Source organism: Rhinoderma darwinii, chromosome 4 (genome assembly GCF_050947455.1).
Source record: "Rhinoderma darwinii isolate aRhiDar2 chromosome 4, aRhiDar2.hap1, whole genome shotgun sequence".
Taxonomy (NCBI): Eukaryota; Metazoa; Chordata; class Amphibia; order Anura; family Rhinodermatidae; genus Rhinoderma; species Rhinoderma darwinii.
The window spans coordinates 196,018,905-196,042,312 of NC_134690.1; the positions used below are offsets into that span (position 1 = coordinate 196,018,905).

General features: G+C 42.8%; 1 protein-coding gene across 1 annotated transcript in view; it reads left to right on the plus strand.

The window, feature by feature from the left end:
• CD109 (CD109 molecule) overlaps positions 1-23,408 on the plus strand; it is a 203,979-nt gene that overhangs the window by 96,009 nt on the left and 84,562 nt on the right. The window contains exons 10-11 of the mRNA XM_075862035.1: positions 16,394-16,503; positions 16,899-17,135. Of these exons, the coding sequence (XP_075718150.1) occupies positions 16,394-16,503; positions 16,899-17,135 (347 nt within the window). The remainder of the gene's footprint in view (positions 1-16,393; positions 16,504-16,898; positions 17,136-23,408) is intronic.

Genomic DNA, 23,408 nt, shown 5'->3' on the forward strand with positions numbered 1-23,408 from the left:
TTTCTTTACACTTACCAACTTCATTAGTTACAAATCAATTTATATTTCTTTAAAATAGCATTCAAAGTTTGTGTATGTTTTCATTAAAACTTTTTGACTGGGGCTACACCTAGACTTTTTGTAGTGCTACTGATTGATTTTAACTATTGAGCTACAGCTGCAGTATAAATGAATACAGGGAGTTGCATGTAATTTGTGAACTGCAGCAGTCACTCAAGAGTTAAAATAAATCAGTAGTGCTACGAAAAGTCTAGGTGCGTGTAGCCCTCACATTACCAAGTTTTGTCCCTGGAATGATAGCTATTTTAACCCCTTAACGCTCCATGACCTACTATTAGGTCATGCTAACTGTAGCGTTCGCGCTCAGTGACCTAATAGTAGGTCATGGAGTAAACACGGCGCCGTTCGCGCGGGGCGCGTTCATGAGCTGTGATAGCTGCTGTTTCCGACAGCAGACTATCACTGCTCAATGTGCCGGGACCGATCGCGGAGCTCCCCCGCCGATTAACCCCTCAGAAGCCGCGTTCAATAGCGATCGCGGCTTCTTAGGGGTTAATCCGCCATCGCCGGCCTGCTACGCGATAGCGGCCGGCGATGGTGACTATGGCAACCGGACACCAAGCAATGGCGTCCGGCTATGCCATAGACGGAAGCCTAGTGGGTCCTGACAACGTCAGGACCCACTATGCTTGCTGTCAGTGAGTAGCTGACAGCTCTAATACACTGCACTACGCATGTAGTGCAGTGTATTAGATTAGCGATCAGGGCCTCCTGCCCTCAAGTCCCCTAGTGGGACAAAGTAATAAAGTAAAAAAAAAGTTAAAAAAAGTTGTGTAAAAATAAGAAAATAAGAGTTTTAAAAGTAATAAAAGTAAAAGTCCCCATTTTTCCCTGATCAGTCCTTTATTATGAATAAAAATATATAAACAAACAAATAAACTATACATAATTGGTATCGCCGCGTCCGTAACGGCCTGAACTACAAAATTATTTTGTTATGTATCCCGCACGGTGAACGCCGTAAAAAAAATAATTAATAAACCGTACCACAATAACAATTCTTTGGTCACTTCACCTCCCAAAAAATGGAATAAAAAGAGATCAAAAAGTCGCATGTACCGAAAAATGGTCCTGATAGAAACTACAGTTCGTTACGCAAAAAATAAGTCCTCGCACGGCTTTATTGATGGAAAAATAAAAACGTTATGGCTCTTAGAATAAGGTAACACAAAAAGTGAATGATTGTTTACAAAACGTATTTTATTGTGTAAATGCCATAAGACATAAAAAAACTATAAACATCTGGTATCGCTGTAATCGTATCGCCCCGCAGAATAAAGTGAATATGTCATTTATAGCGCACGGTGAACGCTGTAAAAAAAATAGAATAAAAAAACAATAGTAGAATTGCTGTTTTTTAGTCACCACGCCACCTAAAAATAGAATAAAAACTGATCAAAAAGCCGCATGCACCCCATGAAAACTACAATGGATTCCTCAAGGGGTCTAGTTTCCAAAATGGGGTCACTTTTGGGGGGTTTCCAATGTTTTGGCACCACAAGACCTCTTCAAACCGGACATGGTGCCTAATAAAAAGGAGGCCTCAAAATCCACTAGGTGCTCCTTTGCTTCGGAGGCCGTTGCTTCAGTCCATTACCACACTAGGGCCACATGTGGGATATTTCTCTAAACTGCAGAATCTGGGCAATAAGTATTGAGTTGCGTTTCTCTGATAAAACCTTTTGTGTTATAGAAAAAAAATGGTATAAAGAGGATTTTCTGACAAAAAAAAAAAGTTGATTTCACCTCTACTTTGCTCTAAATTTCTGTGAAACACCTAAAGGGTTCATAAACTTTCTAAATGCTGTTGTGAATACTTTGAGGGGTCTAGTTTCTAAAATAGGGTGTTTGATAGGGGTTTCTAATATATGGGCCCCTCAAAGCAACTTCAGAACTGACCTGGAACCTAAAAAAATGAATAAATGAGGCAATACTTCGCTTCTCACATTATACTGATAATGAGCCGTGCCCACCCCGAGATGACCCCAGTTTTGACCGTTTGTATAAACGGAGACCCCTATTAGACCGTTTCAGTGCCCGGTTTTCCCAAGCATACACCCCCGAGAAGTGTATTTCTATTGATGAGTCCCTGGTACATTTTAAAGGGAGGGTTCAATTCCGCCAGTACCTGCCGGGTAAGAGGCCAAGGTATGGCGGGAAGATGTATAAGCTGTGAGAGTGCATCAGGGTATACCTACAGGTTTAGGATATATGAAGGAAAGGCCACCCCCAAACCAGACTGCATCCTGGACTACAATAGGTACATGGGAGGGATGGACTTGTCAAATCAAGTCCTGAAGCCCTACAGCGCCATGCGGTGTGGTATAAGAAGCTGGCCGGGCACATCATACAGATGGCTTTGTACAATGCGTACGTGCTACGTCGATGTGCAGGCCAGACGGGAACTTTCCTGGAATTTCAAGATCTAATCTTTAGGGACCAGGAAGTGGGGGCACCCAGTACTTCTGGAAGCGAGGCCACAAGCATCGTACCAGGGCAACACTTTCCAGGAGAAGTTCCCCAAACCGGTGGAAAGGGAAAGAGTCAAAAGAGGTGCAGAGTCTGCTATAAGAGGGGGATAAGGAAAGTCACAATATACCAATGTGACACGTGTCCCGACAAACCAGGGCTCTGTATAAAAGATTGTTTTAAAATGTATCATACATCCCTTGATTTTTAATTTACCCTGATGCACTCCGCACAGCTTACCCCCCTCATCTTTCCCTTCTGAGCCCTGCCGTATGCCCAGGCAGCTGATAACAGCCACATGTAGGGTATTGCCGTACCCAGGAGAACCCACATTACAATTTAAGGGGTGTATATCTCCGGTGGCGCATGCTGGGCACAATATATTGGACACTGAAATGGCATATATATATATAAAATTGCAAATCTCACTCTGCACCATCTGCTGCGCATTATCTTTTACACAATACCTGTGGTGTCAAATTGCTCACTACACCTCTAGATGAATGTCTTAAGGGGTGTAGTTTTTAAAATGGGGTCACTTCTCGGGGGTTTCACCTGTACTGGTACCTCAGGGGCTTCTGCATACATGACTTAGCACCAGAAAAGCTCCAGTAGGCCAAATGGTGGTCCTTTCCTTCTGAGCCCTCCCATGGGCCCAAACGGCAGTTTATCACCTCAAATGGGGTATTGCCGCACTAAGGACAAATTGGGCAACAAAATGGGGTATGTTGTTCCCTGTGAAAATAAGAAATTTTGATCAAAAATGACATCTTATTGGAAAAAATATCATTTTTTTCATTTCACACCCCAATTCAAATAGGTGCTGTGAAAAAACTGTGCGGTCAAAATCATAACAAAAACCATAAATGAATTCCTTGAGGGGTGTAGTTTCCAAAATGGGGTCACTTCTGGTGGGTTTCCATTGCTTTGATACCTCTGGGGCTCTGCAAATGCGACATGGCACCCGAAAACCAATCCAGCAAAATCTGGACTCCAACAAACACATAGCGCTCCTTTCCTTCTGAGCCCTCCCATGGGCCCAAACGGCAGTTTATCACCACAAATGGGGTATTGCCGCACTAAGGACAAATTGGGCAACAAAATGGGGTATGTTGTTCCCTGTGAAAATAAGAAATTTTGATCAAAAATGACATCTTATTGGAAAAAATATAATTTTTTTCATTTCACAGCCCAATTCAAATAGGTGCTGTGAAAAAACTGTGCGGTCAAAATGATAACAAAAACCATAAATGAATTCCTTGAGGGGTGTAATTTCCAAAATGGGGTCACTTCTGGTGGGTTTCCATTGTTTTGATACCTCAACGCCTCTTCAAACCTGGCATGCTGCCTAAAATATATTCTAATAAAAAAGAGGCCTCAAAATGCACTAGGTGCTTCTTTGCTGCTGGGGCTTGTGTTTTAGTCCACGAGCTCACTAGAGCCACATGTGGGACATTTCTAAAAACTGCAGAATCTGGACAATACATATTTAGTAGTGTTTCTCTGGTAAAACCTTCAGTGTTACACGAAAAAAATTGAATAAAATTGAAATTCAGCAGAAAAAATGAAATTTGCAAATTTCATTTCCACTTTGCTTTAATTCCTGTGAAATGCCTGAAGGGTTAAAAAACTTTCTATATGCTGTTTTGAATACTTTGAGGGGTCTAGTTTTTAAAATGGGGTGTTTTATGGGGGTTTCTAATACATAGGCGCCTCAAATCCACTTCAGAACTGAACTGGTACCTTCAAAAAAAGGCTTTTGAAATTTTCTTAAGAATATGAGAAATTGCTGTTTATGTTCTAAGCCTTGTAACGTCCAAGAAAAATAAAATAATGTTCAAAAAATGATGCCAATCTAAAGTAGACATATGGGAAATGTGAGCTAGTAACTATTTTGGGTGGTATAACCGTCTGTTTTACAAGCAGATGCATTTAAATTCTGAAAAATGCTATTTTTTGTAAATTTTCTCTAAATTTTGCAATTTTTCACAAATAAAGACTGAATATATCGACCAAATTTTACCACGAACATGAAGCCCAAAGTGTCACGAGAAAACAATCTCAGAATCGCTTGGATAGGTTTAAGCATTCCGACGTTATTACCACATAAAGTGAAATATGTCAGATTTGAAAAATGGCCTCTGAGCCTTAAGGCCCAAACTAGGCTGCGTCCTTAAGGGGTTAATGTAATGTGTATAGAACTTTCAATTGTATTAGCATTGCTGTATAAGGTTGTATAAACCCTAAAACACCATTAAGGCAGCTTTCTATCCGGTTCCCATTTTCATAGTACACATTCAGTTCACGAGAAACGTATCCGTTCTGGTTGCAGCTATTCCATAATTACGATTGGCTCACAGCCTATATTATGAAGGAAAGTTAGAACCATGGTTTTATCCTCCAGTATTAGCTTAAGGCTACCCCTTTCTGCAATTGAAAAGTTTAGTACAAAAATAATAAAATGTTTTGACAATAATGTTTCTCTAGGGTCACTAACTTCTTATTTGTGAACTTTGTGAACTGTGAGTTAAAATCCTGTAGTGCATAGGATGGACCTGCCATCATGCAAAAGAACTATATCAGTCTTTGTTTACAATGGTGCAGTGATGACATATCTTTGGCTGCATCAATGATGTCATTGGTCTGACATGTCCCCATTGCAGCCAGTGATTTGCTACTCCAGTCATCATCACTGTAGTTTTGTAGGCAAAGACTGACGAAGGACCAAAGAACTATCATTGGAGGAGTGGTGGGGTATTTAAGAGGTTGTATGGACATCATAGAAGGAGGATTCCTCCTCTATGAACCAGAGAAGAGAGCCATTCACAAAGAGCGTTTCTCATTCTGGGGACCTGGCCTATTCATGTTTACGAGGTCAGCGATTCATTTGTACATATCCCCTGCAATGGTCACTGCATTACATAGAACACTTATGTTGATCAGTATTAAAAAAGTAATTAAATCAACTGTGATTCAATGATTTTACAAAATAAAGCATTAAAAAATGTTGGTGAGTGGGTGCGTGGGGGAGAACCATTCTATAACCACTTTCGAATATTACATGCTCTTACCTCTTTATTATATTTTGAAATTAAAGGGGATGTATCACCAGAAAATCACATATTATTTAAATCAGGTTTTTATTTTAAACATATAAATATACACATAAAAAATATTGAAATATTCCAGCTTTCACACTGACTTCTAGAAACAGGCTAAAACTTCTCTGTAGCTTTACTTGTCAACTTTGATATATAAGGTTATGTTCACATCTGCATCAGGGCTCCGTTCCAAAGTTCCGTCGGAGCTTTCTGTCGGAACGGAGCCCTGACTGACACAAACGGAAACCATAGGTGATAGATCAGGTGCCAATGGTTTCCGTTTGTCTCAGTTGTGCAAGGGTTCCATCGTGTTGACGGAATCAATAACGTAGTCGACTATGGTTTCCGTTAGTGTCCATCAGGGCTCTGTTCCGATGTCGGAATGGAGCCCTGACGCAGATGTAAATGAAGCCTAAACTGTATCGAATAATGGTAGTACTACATACTACACATATAAGTATATACCTTGCTGCACTGTCTATACCAGGGGTCTCAAACTCGGCCAGGTAAATGGGCCGCACATAGAAAAAATGTGATGTTGACGGGCTGCATTATTTTCAAATTTGATACAATACAAAATTATTGTTAATCAATTAGTTATATGAACTACTATAACAATACTACATTTATAATAATACCGCAAACCGAATAATACCCCGAATGATACTAGTGGTCCTAGTGACTAATTAAAACTAAACCAGAACAAGAAACAGATCAACCCCTGACGAAGCACCAGCGAAACGCGCGTTGGGTTAAGCAGAGGTCCCCCTCTTGGTCTTGATCTCCTATTTATCTTCTTATACGCAGGTGTAGGTATACTACTTTATATGTCGTTTTTACTTAGATTGTACCTTATATATATTCTCTATACTTATTTATGTGTTCATCTGTGCAAAGCGTACCATGCCTAGTACCTGCTCATTAATATGTACTTATGCACTTTAGCCATATATAGGTTGTGTCAGACCATTTTTACATCTGGGGGGCTACTCTGCTTTTACGTTCGGATTCCGTTTGTGTTCGAGGGTCCATGGCATTTTATTATGTCTAAGTGTTATACGTTGTCTCCATGTGTCTAATTGACTTTAATAAAGATTATTTGTATTTTTTCAAACACCTGGTCGTGACTTGTTTCTTGTTCTGGTTTTATTTATAATAATACCGTTAGGTTTAAACTTACCGCAAATGTGTGAGTTTACCCCATGTGCTTATTTTAACAATCCAGTTTTCCAGTTTATATGTCGCTAAATGCAGTGTGATGGCTCAGTTGGCAGCATTTGGGAGACACAAAAATGTCAAGATTGGGCAGCCCCTTTTTAGACAATGCCACAGTTCCCTCTGTAGATATTGCCATAATGCCCTCTGTAAACAATGCCACAGAGCCCTCTGTAGATATTGCCACAGTGCCCTCTGTAGATACTGCCACCCCTTCCTGTAGATAATGCCACACCCCTCCTAGATAATGCCACAGTGCCCTCTGTAGCTACTGCCACACTGCCCTCTGTAGATACTGCCACACTGCCCTCTGTAGATAATGCCACAGTGCCCTCTGTAGATATTGCCACAGTGCCCTCTGTAGATAATGCCACAGTGCCCTCTGTAGGTTATGCCACACTGCCCTCTGTAGATATTGCCACAGTGCCCACTGAAGATACTGCCACAGTGCTCGCTGTAGATACTGCCACAGTGCCCTCAGTAGATACTGCCACAGTGCCTTCTGTAGATAATGCCACAGTGCCCTCTGTAGATAGTGCCACACCCCCTTGAAGATAGCGCCCCCAGTAGATAGTGCCACACCCAATTGAAGATAGCGCCATTGGGACTCCCTCTAGGAGTGGAATCCCCAGCCAGAGCTTGGATCGGGGATTCCGCTTCTAGAGGGAACCCCTGATGTCACTGTGCATATATGGACATGTATAGATCAGCAGCACAGTATAAATTTTTCAGAAGGGTGCACGTCTCCTGGGTCACAGTCCAAGTGACCCCTCAATCAAGACAATAAAGAAATGGAGACAGCACTACCGAATTTTCAAAGTGAAGATCCTTTTATTCCACGATGCAACGTTTCAGCTCGATACGAGCCTTTCTCAAGCATAATAATGTGACACATAAAGCGCGTATATATGCAATACAGGGTCATAAGGCCAATTACATACATATAATAAACTTGTGCAATAGTGCTGCAATAGGTATACAAAATTTTTATATCGATGGGATCCCCTATGGATGTGCTAATACATAAATAGAAAAATAAATAAAAAACATTACATATACATAGTATAAATAGTGCATTCACTGTAATAAGGCCAATCAATCAGATGGGCTACACGTGTATAAAGACATGTGATAATGTAAGAAAACAGGTGTATGGAATAAAGTTAAAAACATCTTACCCTCGCTGGATCGGCTGATAGCGTTGTGCACTTTCCTACTACATGAAAACTAAGCATTGCGTAATCCTAGCACCTGTGTGTATGAGTCATTGCATGATACGTCATTATACGCATGCGCATTGTCTACTGGAGGCGCTAGTCGCCATATTGAAAGAGGGCTATACACCCACAAATGTTTCCCATGGATGACGTCGGATCCTGTCCGTCTCAAATATGAGTCATTGCACATATCGTGGATTCGCATCTGCGCAATGCCCATTAAGGATCGTCGGACCCATTTTGAAAAAGGGCAACATCATTCCATATGTTGCACATACATCCCATCCACTATAGAGTCTAATTGATCAAATATAAAACGATGTGATCTATATATACTATCTCTGTACACCATGAATAAACATTATATCTCAGACCAATAATCCCCATGCCTCATCTGTAATGATGTGGATTTAGGCACACATATGGGTATATATAAAACTCATAATATACAGACACAGATTTACACATCGTCTTTGAGATACTAGCGGAAGACATGAATGACATATATGGGAAAACTTGACAAAAAATAAAATGCATATAATCAGGTGTAAGAATAGTGCAAATATACAGCCTCAACCGATCCTTGAGGCAAATCTTGAGAGTAATATCTAGAATGAAGAGAGAAAAATATAGTTTATAGGAAACTGACAATATATATCAGACCTAAACATTGTAAATAGCATACAGAATATAATTATATTATAGATATGGTCAAATCATTTCCTATTCTCCTAATGCACAGAGGAGGGGGAGGAACAGGGGGAAGATGAATGTACGGGCAGATGTTCAGATCAGAATGTACCACTGGGTTATCTAGAGAAACTTGGAAAGATCTTGAAGTCTATATTGAGACCTCTAGGGGATAAGGTGTCTAATTTAAAAATCCATTCCAACTCCAATCTTTTTAGTTTAGAGATCCTATCTCCACCTCGTCTATGGCGCGGTACATGATCAACAATAAATAGCTTAAAGTCATTCTCGCCATGGTTATTTTCCACAAAATGTTTAGGTAATGGTAGGTCAATTTTCTTGGTACGAATGGTGGACTTATGGTTGTTGATACGTTTTCTGCAATCTAGAGAGGTTTCGCCTACATACAATAATTTACAAGGACATTGGATAATATATATTACATGGTCCGATTTACATGTAAGATGATGTTTAATTTTGTAGGTAGAACCTTTGACAGGATGGGTGAACACCTCGCTCTTAACCATATTCCTACAGTTATTACAACATAAACACGGGAAGCAACCAAATTTTTTGGGGGCTAATAGAGACTGATAATTCTTAGTCAAAGAGCCCACATCAGCATGTACTAAACGATCTCTCAAATTTTTAGTCCTGCGATAGGCTATGCGTGGTGGGACCTCAAATTCCGGGATTTTATCAAAAGAACTCCTAAGTATCCCCCATTCTTTTTTAATGATGTTGGCAATATCATTGCTCTTATGGGAGTATGTAGATACCAGTGTTAGTCTATGGGAGGGCGATTGTTTGCGATTTTGCAGAAGATCACATCTCGAAATTCCCTCCACTATAGATTTTTTATTGTCCAGTAGTTTTTTAGGGTACCCCCGATTCCTGAATTTCTGAGACATATCGCTCAACCTGACGTCGAGAGTTGAAGGATCCTGCACAATCCTTTTCACCCTCAACATCTGGCTATAGGGGAGAGAAGCGATCATAGGATGGGGATGGCAGCTTTCAAACCTCAGTAAATTATTACGGTCTGTAGGTTTACTATACAAATCTGTAGTAAGTTTATGTTCCTGAATATACACTCTAGTGTCAAGAAAATTTAGAGATGTTGTTGAAGAATCCATAGTGAATTTAATGTCATCATCTATACTGTTCAGAAAGCTAAAGAAACATTCCAACTCCACTTGAGTGCCTGTCCAGATGACGAAGACGTCGTCTATGTATCTCCACCACCTCAAAACCTTAGTGAAGTGGGGAGAGACATAGACGGCGCCTTCCTCCAAAGCTGTCATAAACATATTTGCGTATGTGGGAGCCACGTTAGATCCCATGGCCGTACCCCTCCTCTGTGCATAGAAGGAGTCACCAAATAAGAAGTAATTTTCTGTGAGGACAATTTCCAAGAGACACATAAGAAGATTAATACATTCATGGGTATAATTAGACTGTTGTAACGCTTCAGATACAGTATGAAGGCCTCTCGTGTGGTTGATTGAGGTATAGAGACTGCACACATCGAATGATACAAGTGTGCAGTCCCCCGTCAATTCAACCTCACTCAATTTAATCAAAAAGTCAGTGGTGTCCTGAATAAATGATTTGGCATTAGTGGCAAAGTCACGTAACATTTTATCTAGAAAAATGGCGATCGGTGAAAAAATGGAACCGCAACCCGATATAATCGGTCTGCCCGGAGGGTCTACCAATGACTTGTGGATTTTTGGAAGACAGTACAGCACAGGAACCACCGGATGCCGCACCGTCATGAAATCCAACAGGTCACCATCAATGATACCCGCATTATGGGCCTCAACCAATATTGTATCAATGGTATTTTTGATTCTAAATTTAGGATCTCCGGGAAGTGGCTCATAAACATTAATATCTGACAGTTGTCTAGCTAATTCAGCCAAATAGCGCGATGTGTCCATGACCACCAAGGCACCACCCTTGTCCGCGGGCTTGATGGTCAGGGACACATCACGAGAAAGGCCATCAACCGCCACTATCTCATCCCTCGTCAAATTAGGAGGACCTACGAATCTACCATTGTCGCTCTCTCTCAAGGTACGAATACGGTTTTTCACAATATCAATAAATGTATCAATTGCAGGTTCATTAATAAAGGGTTGATGTACACTTTTTTTATGTAGCCCAATTTCTCTTAGTGTGACTTCAGTATGATGTACAGATCTAGTGTCAACATTTTTACCGGCAAACAATACCTTGAATTTTATTTTACGAAAAAAATCAAATAGATCCAGTTCTAATTGGAACCAATCCACACTAGAAGTAGGACTAAACGATAATCCCTTATTCAGGGCTGAAATCTCCACATTAGATAAGTCACGTGATGATATATTTACCACAAGATTTTCTATAGATTTTTGTTGACTTTGTATTCCTTGTTGACAAATTGACGGTCCCTCTTTGCTCTGAAGGCTCGGGTCCTTGTGCCACCTTCTGTGCTTGTGTCCCCCTCTTCTCGGACGTCGATATCCAGATTGACACCTAAAAAACCAGTAGATGTTTCAATATCATCAGTATCGGACGTGTTGGAGAAGCGTTTTCTTCTTTTCATATAATTGGTATTTGTATTACCCTTATTGATGGTAGGGTCTCGTTGCCAATTATAGATCTTCCCGGATTCATAATCCTCGATGTCTCGATGCCATTTCTGGCGTTTGGCGTTCTCACCATTTAGGCGAAATTTCTGCATTGATTCCACTATACGTAACTTGAAATGGGAGAATGAGTCCAAAAAGGCCATCACAGTGGAATTGCATCTGATTACCCTGGGCGAGTATTGCAAAGTCAATCGCATACCCCGTGGGATGCGTTCACACCTGGCACCAAATCTGTTTCCCAATAATGCGGATTTCTGTCAAAGATCAATACAGATCGCAAATAAATATTCACGAGATATTATGTTGCTGAATATTGAATTTCTCCAAAAAGAGCTTTGTGAGATCAGGATGCGGATGCAAGCTGTGGATGATACACTCAAAACCCTCCTGTCTGAAGATGATTTGAAGAATTTCAAGTTACGTATAGTGGAATCAATGCAGAAATTTCGCCTAAATGGTGAGAACGCCAAACGCCAGAAATGGCATCGAGACATCGAGGATTATGAATCCGGGAAGATCTATAATTGGCAACGAGACCCTACCATCAATAAGGGTAATACAAATACCAATTATATGAAAAGAAGAAAACGCTTCTCCAACACGTCCGATACTGATGATATTGAAACATCTACTGGTTTTTTAGGTGTCAATCTGGATATCGACGTCCGAGAAGAGGGGGACACAAGCACAGAAGGTGGCACAAGGACCCGAGCCTTCAGAGCAAAGAGGGACCGTCAATTTGTCAACAAGGAATACAAAGTCAACAAAAATCTATAGAAAATCTTGTGGTAAATATATCATCACGTGACTTATCTAATGTGGAGATTTCAGCCCTGAATAAGGGATTATCGTTTAGTCCTACTTCTAGTGTGGATTGGTTCCAATTAGAACTGGATCTATTTGATTTTTTTCGTAAAATAAAATTCAAGGTATTGTTTGCCGGTAAAAATGTTGACACTAGATCTGTACATCATACTGAAGTCACACTAAGAGAAATTGGGCTACATAAAAAAAGTGTACATCAACCCTTTATTAATGAACCTGCAATTGATACATTTATTGATATTGTGAAAAACTGTATTCGTACCTTGAGAGAGAGCGACAATGGTAGATTCGTAGGTCCTCCTAATTTGACGAGGGATGAGATAGTGGCGGTTGATGGCCTTTCTCGTGATGTGTCCCTGACCATCAAGCCCGCGGACAAGGGTGGTGCCTTGGTGGTCATGGACACATCGCGCTATTTGGCTGAATTAGCTAGACAACTGTCAGATATTAATGTTTATGAGCCACTTCCCGGAGATCCTAAATTTAGAATCAAAAATACCATTGATACAATATTGGTTGAGGCCCATAATGCGGGTATCATTGATGGTGACCTGTTGGATTTCATGACGGTGCGGCATCTGGTGGTTCCTGTGCTGTACTGTCTTCCAAAAATCCACAAGTCATTGGTAGACCCTCCGGGCAGACCGATTATATCGGGTTGCGGTTCCATTTTTTCACCGATCGCCATTTTTCTAGATAAAATGTTACGTGACTTTGCCACTAATGCCAAATCATTTATTCAGGACACCACTGACTTTTTGATTAAATTGAGTGAGGTTGAATTGACGGGGGACTGCACACTTGTATCATTCGATGTGTGCAGTCTCTATACCTCAATCAACCACACGAGAGGCCTTCATACTGTATCTGAAGCGTTACAACAGTCTAATTATACCCATGAATGTATTAATCTTCTTATGTGTCTCTTGGAAATTGTCCTCACAGAAAATTACTTCTTATTTGGTGACTCCTTCTATGCACAGAGGAGGGGTACGGCCATGGGATCTAACGTGGCTCCCACATACGCAAATATGTTTATGACAGCTTTGGAGGAAGGCGCCGTCTATGTCTCTCCCCACTTCACTAAGGTTTTGAGGTGGTGGAGATACATAGACGACGTCTTCGTCATCTGGACAGGCACTCAAGTGGAGTTGGAATGTTTCTTTAGCTTTCTGAACAGTATAGATGATGACATTAAATTCACTATGGATTCTTCAACAACATCTCTAAATTTTCTTGACACTAGAGTGTATATTCAGGAACATAAACTTACTACAGATTTGTATAGTAAACCTACAGACCGTAATAATTTACTGAGGTTTGAAAGCTGCCATCCCCATCCTATGATCGCTTCTCTCCCCTATAGCCAGATGTTGAGGGTGAAAAGGATTGTGCAGGATCCTTCAACTCTCGACGTCAGGTTGAGCGATATGTCTCAGAAATTCAGGAATCGGGGGTACCCTAAAAAACTACTGGACAATAAAAAATCTATAGTGGAGGGAATTTCGAGATGTGATCTTCTGCAAAATCGCAAACAATCGCCCTCCCATAGACTAACACTGGTATCTACATACTCCCATAAGAGCAATGATATTGCCAACATCATTAAAAAAGAATGGGGGATACTTAGGAGTTCTTTTGATAAAATCCCGGAATTTGAGGTCCCACCACGCATAGCCTATCGCAGGACTAAAAATTTGAGAGATCGTTTAGTACATGCTGATGTGGGCTCTTTGACTAAGAATTATCAGTCTCTATTAGCCCCCAAAAAATTTGGTTGCTTCCCGTGTTTATGTTGTAATAACTGTAGGAATATGGTTAAGAGCGAGGTGTTCACCCATCCTGTCAAAGGTTCTACCTACAAAATTAAACATCATCTTACATGTAAATCGGACCATGTAATATATATTATCCAATGTCCTTGTAAATTATTGTATGTAGGCGAAACCTCTCTAGATTGCAGAAAACGTATCAACAACCATAAGTCCACCATTCGTACCAAGAAAATTGACCTACCATTACCTAAACATTTTGTGGAAAATAACCATGGCGAGAATGACTTTAAGCTATTTATTGTTGATCATGTACCGCGCCATAGACGAGGTGGAGATAGGATCTCTAAACTAAAAAGATTGGAGTTGGAATGGATTTTTAAATTAGACACCTTATCCCCTAGAGGTCTCAATATAGACTTCAAGATCTTTCCAAGTTTCTCTAGATAACCCAGTGGTACATTCTGATCTGAACATCTGCCCGTACATTCATCTTCCCCCTGTTCCTCCCCCTCCTCTGTGCATTAGGAGAATAGGAAATGATTTGACCATATCTATAATATAATTATATTCTGTATGCTATTTACAATGTTTAGGTCTGATATATATTGTCAGTTTCCTATAAACTATATTTTTCTCTCTTCATTCTAGATATTACTCTCAAGATTTGCCTCAAGGATCGGTTGAGGCTGTATATTTGCACTATTCTTACACCTGATTATATGCATTTTATTTTTTGTCAAGTTTTCCCATATATGTCATTCATGTCTTCCGCTAGTATCTCAAAGACGATGTGTAAATCTGTGTCTGTATATTATGAGTTTTATATATACCCATATGTGTGCCTAAATCCACATCATTACAGATGAGGCATGGGGATTATTGGTCTGAGATATAATGTTTATTCATGGTGTACAGAGATAGTATATATAGATCACATCGTTTTATATTTGATCAATTAGACTCTATAGTGGATGGGATGTATGTGCAACATATGGAATGATGTTGCCCTTTTTCAAAATGGGTCCGACGATCCTTAATGGGCATTGCGCAGATGCGAATCCACGATATGTGCAATGACTCATATTTGAGACGGACAGGATCCGACGTCATCCATGGGAAACATTTGTGGGTGTATAGCCCTCTTTCAATATGGCGACTAGCGCCTCCAGTAGACAATGCGCATGCGTATAATGACGTATCATGCAATGACTCATACACACAGGTGCTAGGATTACGCAATGCTTAGTTTTCATGTAGTAGGAAAGTGCACAACGCTATCAGCCGATCCAGCGAGGGTAAGATGTTTTTAACTTTATTCCATACACCTGTTTTCTTACATTATCACATGTCTTTATACACGTGTAGCCCATCTGATTGATTGGCCTTATTACAGTGAATGCACTATTTATACTATGTATATGTAATGTTTTTTATTTATTTTTCTATTTATGTATTAGCACATCCATAGGGGATCCCATCGATATAAAAATTTTGTATACCTATTGCAGCACTATTGCACAAGTTTATTATATGTATGTAATTGGCCTTATGACCCTGTATTGCATATATACGCGCTTTATGTGTCACATTATTATGCTTGAGAAAGGCTCGTATCGAGCTGAAACGTTGCATCGTGGAATAAAAGGATCTTCACTTTGAAAATTCGGTAGTGCTGTCTCCATTTCTTTATTGTGCATATATGGACAGTGACGCCAGGAGCTTCCCGGGCACAGCGCTTAAAGTAGCGCTATGCCCGGGGAATCCTCGGCAAGTAGAGGAGCTCCCTCTGCTCCTCCGCTCTGAACTAATGCTAAAGCAGGGAGCTGACTGTTTCTTGCTTCATCATTGGGTTCAACTGTATCTGCATCCTGAGGACGCAGATTCAGTTGATAGCGGGACATACCCCCCGGGACAGCGGGCCACCGTCCTGAGTCAGGGACTGTCCTGCTGAATCCGAGACTATTGGGAGGTATGCCCCATGGGGAATGTAGCACTATCTACAAAGGGGGGTGTGTGGGGCAATATCTACAGGGGGGTTGCAATATCTACAGGGAGCTGTGTGGTCATTGCTCACCTACCGCCAATGGACTGCGCTTCTTCATGATGTCATGAAGGAGCGCCGGCCCATTCCTCTTTCGGCCTGCTCTCTCTTCTACCAAGGGAGATATGGTGCCCCGTGGGCCTCAGATGACAACCTCAGGGACTGCCGCGTGTTTGAGACCCCTGGTCTATACAGACAATACATGGAGGAAGTGTATTCCAATATTGGTTTCCTCAGGAAAGTTTTGAAAAATAAAAAATACATAGCTAAATTAAAAAATATAACAAACAAATTATTTATGAATACATAAAACATTCCCTTTAAGATTTCTAATAATATAATCTCTGTTAACCTTTTGTAGGTATGTCACGGAATCAAACGTCCAGTGTGTATGTTGTCGACAAAGAGTACTACAGTGAGTTTTACAACTATCCTACAGTGTTGAAACCTACACTGAACTTCACTACCTATGTAAGTATATTAATAATTGTATCTACATTTCTCTCACACAGGACCTTTTTACATATCCCCTGACCTCAATTATCAAAAAATCACTAACATAGGGGTGATATTTGACGCCTTCACATATGCATTAAGAAATGGAGTTTAGAGGCTATGTACACCCTCATGACCAGACTTTCTAAATAGCCTAAATTCAAAATGTCCTATAGTTTTTTTTCTATAGCTCCTATGCAGACCTATGCAAACATACATGTTTGACACATTTTAGAAAATCACACACACACACACACACACGCACGCACGCACGCACGCACGCACGCACCCACCCACACACACACACACACACACACAACTACTGATTTCACTAATCCATTTTGTGTATTTCTTCTAATTGGTTATTTTAGCTTAAGATTCGTAGAAATGATGGAAGAGATCTGACTGCAGAAGAAAGAGAGAATGAAGTTTCTGTGACAGTTACCCAGTCCAAAATGTTTTTGACTGATGGGATTTTTAATAAAATGTTATCAGAGGAGGAAGAGAATAGAGAAATACAACAGTTTTTAACTTACTTCATTCCTGAAAATGGTGAAATTAAAATTGAAATCCCTTTATATTCTAACACCTTCCATTTAAAGGTCAAGGTGAGAATCATGGGATCCATTTGTGTTAAAAACCATATTGTGTTATGTTTTCTTGTACAGTTTATAATGAATGTAAATGCAAATAGCATGATTGTCACATTGCAATGCGATTCACTTGTCTTACCAGCCAGAATACACATGGTGGTGACATAGTGGACTAATATAAAAATAGCTAATCACTTAAAGGGATTGTCCGATTTCAGCAAATTATTGTTATTTTGTTAAGAATTAAAAGTTATACAACTTTCTAATCTACTTCCTGTATTAATTCTTCATGGTTTTCAAGATCTGTGCATGTGGTTATTCATTAGGAACATTCATTGTTTACTTCTAGTTCCTAAAATTTTGTCCATGGTCATGTGATGGACACACAGGTGATATGTGTATCAGAGCTGGGTCTTCTAACTGTCCCAGCACCTGTGTGTCCGTCACATGACCATGGACAGAATTTTAGCCACTGGAAGTAAATAATGAAGATTCCTTCTGAATAACAACAAGCAAAGATTTTGAAAACCCTGAGGAATTAATACAGAAAGTATATTGGATAATTGTATAGATTTTAATTACACAAAATATTATATTAATTTGCTGAAACTGGACAACCCCTTTTAAGCAAACATGTCACATTGAAGTGCAGTCTGATCTGCAGCAGTATTTTATGGAGTAGGAGGAGCTGATAAGATATAGTTTGTGGGAAAAGATTTAGTAGAACTTGTATTTAATACATCTAAATTTCTGTTTGGTATGGGCTTAGGAGTCCAGTGGGTGGTCTCACTAAATGACTGACAGCCCTCACTGTAACGGCAGGGGGTAGGGAGACGGACAAGTGAGCCCTAATCTACCCGCCACTCTGTCCCTGCCTACTTGCAACGACCCGCCCTAGGCGACGGGGTACAACTGGGCGGCGGTCCCTGCGCTCAGTAAGTGCACGACAAACACGACAAACATACAAGGAACACAAGCAAGGAAAAGGGGCCGTTGCCCACGGCAACACCGTGAGCAACCAGAGTGGTGAACGAGCCGAGTCAAGCCAGGAGTGTGCGAGGTACAAAACGAAAAGCAGAAGAGTAGTCGGTAAGCCAGGGTCGGTATGGAGCAGGATCAAAAATAGCAGGAGCTGTAGCTGGGCCAGGAACCACAAGGAAAGAAACAAAAGCAATAACAAGCACCGAGGGACAGGAAGTGCAGGCTTAAATAGACCGAGGGCGGGAGCTAGCTGAGTCTGGCCAGGTTACGATAGGCTCTCCCACTCCTAAGCCTGCCAGCCTGAATGGTGGAAGCAGGAGTCAGTCTCAGGGATGTATTCTCAGGTGCTGACTGATTAGTTCTGGGAGTTAACCCCGCTGTGCCTGGCAGATCCTTTACAGTACCCCCCCTTTTATGAGGGGCCACCGGACCCTTTCTAAGTGGACCTGGCTTACTGGGGAAACGCAGGTGGAACCTCCTGACCAATACCCCAGCGTGAACATCCCGGGCGGGTACCCAAGTCCTCTCCTCGGGCCCGTATCCTCTCCAATGGACCAGGTACTGGAGGGAGCCTTGGACCATCTTGCTGTCCACAATCCTGGCCACCTCGAATTCCACCCCCTCCGGGGTGAGGATGGGAACAGGAGGTCTCCTCGAGGGAGCCAAGGACGGGGAGCAGCGTTTGAGGAGGGAGGCATGAAACACGTCGTGTATCCGAAAAGACGGGGGTAACTCCAGCCGGAAGGAGACAGGATTGAGGACCTCAATGACCTTATACGGCCCAATAAACCGGGGAGCAAACTTCTTGGACGGAACCTTGAGACGCAAGTTCCTAGACGACAACCACACCAGATCCCCGACCATAAACAGGGGGTTAGCAGAACGTTTTTTATCAGCCTGAGTTTTTTGTACGCTCTGGGACACCTCTAGGTTTTTCTGAACCTGGGCCCAGACTGTGCACAGTTCCCGATGAACGACCTCTACCTCAGGATTGTTGGAACTACCAGGTGAAACGGAGGAGAACCGTGGATTAAACCCAAAATTACAAAAAAAAGGAGAGACCCCTGACGAGTTACTGACCCCGTTATTAAGGGAAAATTCGGCGAGGGGAATGAAAGAGACCCAATCAAATTGACAGTCAGAGACAAAACACCTTAAGTATTGTTCTAGAGACTGATTAGTCCTCTCCCTTTGGCCATTGGTTTCAGGATGGAAGGCAGAGAAGGACAGATCAATCCCCAACTTCATACAGAAGGCTCTCCAAAACAATGAAACAAATTGTACCCCTCTGTCCGAAACAATATTGACAGGGACCCCATGGAGACGCAGGATGTGTTTGACAAACAAGGTAGCCAACGTTTTGGCGTTGGGTAGTTTCTTGAGGGGCACAAAGTGGCACATCTTACTGAAGCGGTCCACCACCACCCACACCACCGACTTGCCTTGGGATGGAGGCAAATCGGTGATAAAATCCATGGAGATATGTGTCCAAGGTCTCTGGGAAATGGGCAACGAAAGCAGTAAGCCCGCTGGTCGGGACCTGGGAGTCTTGGACCTAGCACAAACCTCACAAGCGGCGACATAGGCCTTAACGTCTTTAGGCAACCCAGGCCACCAATAATTTCTGGTAATGAGGTGTTTGGTACCCAGGATGCCTGGATGGCCAGATAGTGCGGAGTCATGATTTTCCCTAAGTACCCTTTGCCGGAATTGCAGGGGAACAAACAGCTTGTTCTCAGGAAGGTTCCCGGGAGCTGCACCTTGATCAGCAGCAATTTCAGAGACTAAATCAGAATCGATCGAGGAAATGATTATACCTGGAGGCAAAATACAAGCAGGATCTTCCTCCGAAGGAGGGCTGGCCATGAAGCTACGCTACAGTGCATCAGCCTTAATATTTTTAGACCCAGCCCTATAGGTAACCAAAAAATTGAATCTGGTAAAAAATAACGCCCATCGAGCTTGTCTCGGGTTTAGCCTCCGGGCAGATTCTAGGAACACCAGATTCTTGTGGTCGGTAAGGACCGTTACCTGGTGCCTAGCCCCCTCCAGGAAGTGGCGCCACTCTTCAAATGCCCATTTAATGGCTAAGAGTTCGCGGTTGCCAATATCATAGTTACTTTCAGTTGGCGAAAACTTCCTGGAGAAGTAGGCACAGGGGCGGAGATGGGTGAGGGACCTGGTACCCTGGGACAAGACAGCCCCCACTCCCACCTCAGATGCGTCAACTTCCACGATAAATGGCTCCATTTGGTTGGGCTGAACCAGCACCGGGGCCGAGACAAAGCACTTCTTAAGGACCTCAAAAGCCTGGACAGCCTCAGGAGGCCAGTGGAGGAGATCAGCACCTTTGCAAATGAGGTCCGTAAGGGGCTTAGCGATGACCGAGAAGTTAGCAATAAATCTCCTGTAATAATTAGCAAACCCCAAAAAACACTGTAACGCCTTCAGGGAGGCAGGTTGGACCCATTCCGCCACAGCCTGAACCTTGGCGGGGTCCATGCGGAATTCATGAGGAGTGAGGATTTGACCCAAAAATGGAATCTCCTGTACCCCAAACACACATTTTTCGGTTTTGGCAAACAGTTTATTTTCCCGAAGGACCTGGAGCACCTTCCTGACATGCTCCACGTGGGAGGACCAGTCCTTGGAAAACACCAGTATGTCATCAAGGTACACTACCAGAAAAATCCCCAGGTAATTTCTCAAAATCTCATTTATGAAATTCTGGAAGACCGCAGGGGCATTACACAACCCAAAGGGCATGACGAGGTATTCGAAATGGCCTTCGGGCGTGTTAAACGCAGTCTTCCACTCATCCCCCTCTTTGATGCGAATAAGGTTATACGCCCCCCGTAGATCCAATTTAGAAAACCATTGGGCCCCCTGAACCTGATTAAAGAGATCAGGAATCAAAGGAAGGGGATACTGGTTCAATACCGTGACCTTATTCAGGCTACGGTAGTCAATGCATGGCCTAAGACCACCATCCTTCTTCCCCACGAAGAAGAAGCCAGCACCTACCGGAGAAGAAGAGGGACGAATGTAACCCTTGGCCAGGGATTCCTGGATATACACTCTCATAGCTTCACGTTCGGGACAAGAACGATTAAATATCCTACCCTTAGGAAGCTTAGCTCCTGGTACCAATTCGATAGCGCAATCGTATTCTCTATGAGGAGGTAACACTTCGGAGGCCTCCCTAGAGAAAACATCAGCGAAGTCCTGAACAAACTCGGGTAGCGTATTCGCCTCCTTAGGGGGAGAAATAGAATTAACAGAAAAACATGATGTACCACATTCATTACCCCATTTGGTTAGCTCCCCAGTATTCCAGTCAAACGTAGGATTATGCAACTGCAACCAGGGAAGACCTAGAACCAAATCGTACGATAATCCCTGCATCAACAGTACAGAGCATTGCTCCAAATGCATGGAGCCAACAAGGAGTTCAAAAACAGGGGTATGCTGTGTAAAATAACCATTAGCAAGAGGAGTGGCGTCGATACCCACTACCGGGACAGGTTTAGGCAAATCAATAAGAGGCATAGCAAGGGACATAGCAAATTCCACAGACATGATATTAGTAGAGGACCCTGAATCCACGAAAGCACTGCCGGTAGCAGACCTACCACCAAAAGAGACCTGAAAGGGAAGCAAGATCTTAGTACGTTTCATATTTACGGGAAATACCTGTGCGCCCAAGTGACCTCCCCGATGATCACTTAGACGCGGAAGTTCTCTGGCTGCAACCTTACGCTTAGGACAGTTGTTCACTTGATGCTTGTCGTCCCCACAGTAGAAGCAGAGACCATTCTTCCTGCGGAATTCTCTACGTAGTTGGGGGGACACGGAGGCCCCGAGTTGCATAGGTATCTCTGAATCTTTCGGGGAGGAACGAAGCAACGGAGCTTCGGGAGGCATCATGGGGGAGTCGGAGGAGAAAACACATAAACGTTCACGTTGTCGTTCCCTGAGACGTCGGTCAAGTCGTATCGCTAAAGCCATAACCTGGTCTAGGGAGTCAGAAGAGGGATAGCTAACTAGCAGGTCTTTCAGGGCATTCGACAGACCCAACCTAAACTGGCACCTTAAGGCAGGGTCATTCCACCGAGAAGCTACGCACCACTTCCGAAAGTCAGAGCAATACTCCTCAACAGGTCTCTTACCCTGACTTAAGGTCACCAGCTGACTCTCGGCAAAGGCAGTCCTGTCAGTCTCGTCATAAATAAGTCCGAGAGCAGAAAATAAACAATCAACGGAGGAAAGTTCAGGGGCGTCAGGAGCCAAGGAGAAGGCCCACTCTTGGGGCCCTTCCTGGAGCCGGGACATAATTATACCCACCCGCTGGCTCTCAGAACCTGAGGAATGAGGCTTTAAACGAAAGTAAAGCCTACAACTCTCCCGAAAGGAGAGAAAAGTCCTCCGGTCCCCTGAGAACCGGTCGGGCAACTTGAGGTGGGGTTCAAGAGGTGCGGTGCGGGGAACTACCAGGGTAGCATCGGGCTGGTTGACCCTCTGAGCCAGGGCCTGGACCTGTAGGGAGAGACCCTGCATTTGCTGAGCCAGGGTCTCACGGGGATCCATAGTGGTGTCAGGGACCAGGGGTAGACTAGGTATGGGCTTGTTATTATGTAACGGCATGGGGTAGGGAGACGGACAAGTGAGCCCTAATCTACCCGCCACTCTGTCCCTGCCTACTTGCAACGACCCGCCCTAGGCGACGGGGTACAACTGGGCGGCGGTCCCTGCGCTCAGTAAGTGCACGACAAACACGACAAACATACAAGGAACACAAGCAAGGAAAAGGGGCCGTTGCCCACGGCAACACCGTGAGCAACCAGAGTGGTGAACGAGCCGAGTCAAGCCAGGAGTGTGCGAGGTACAAAACGAAAAGCAGAAGAGTAGTCGGTAAGCCAGGGTCGGTATGGAGCAGGATCAAAAATAGCAGGAGCTGTAGCTGGGCCAGGAACCACAAGGAAAGAAACAAAAGCAATAACAAGCACCGAGGGACAGGAAGTGCAGGCTTAAATAGACCGAGGGCGGGAGCTAGCTGAGTCTGGCCAGGTTACGATAGGCTCTCCCACTCCTAAGCCTGCCAGCCTGAATGGTGGAAGCAGGAGTCAGTCTCAGGGATGTATTCTCAGGTGCTGACTGATTAGTTCTGGGAGTTAACCCCGCTGTGCCTGGCAGATCCTTTACACTCACTGTATAAGTGTGCATACAGATATAGCTGTCAATCGCAGAGTAGGATCACCCATTGAACTCCTTAGGCCAGGTTGAGCAGAGATTTAGATTAATAAATTA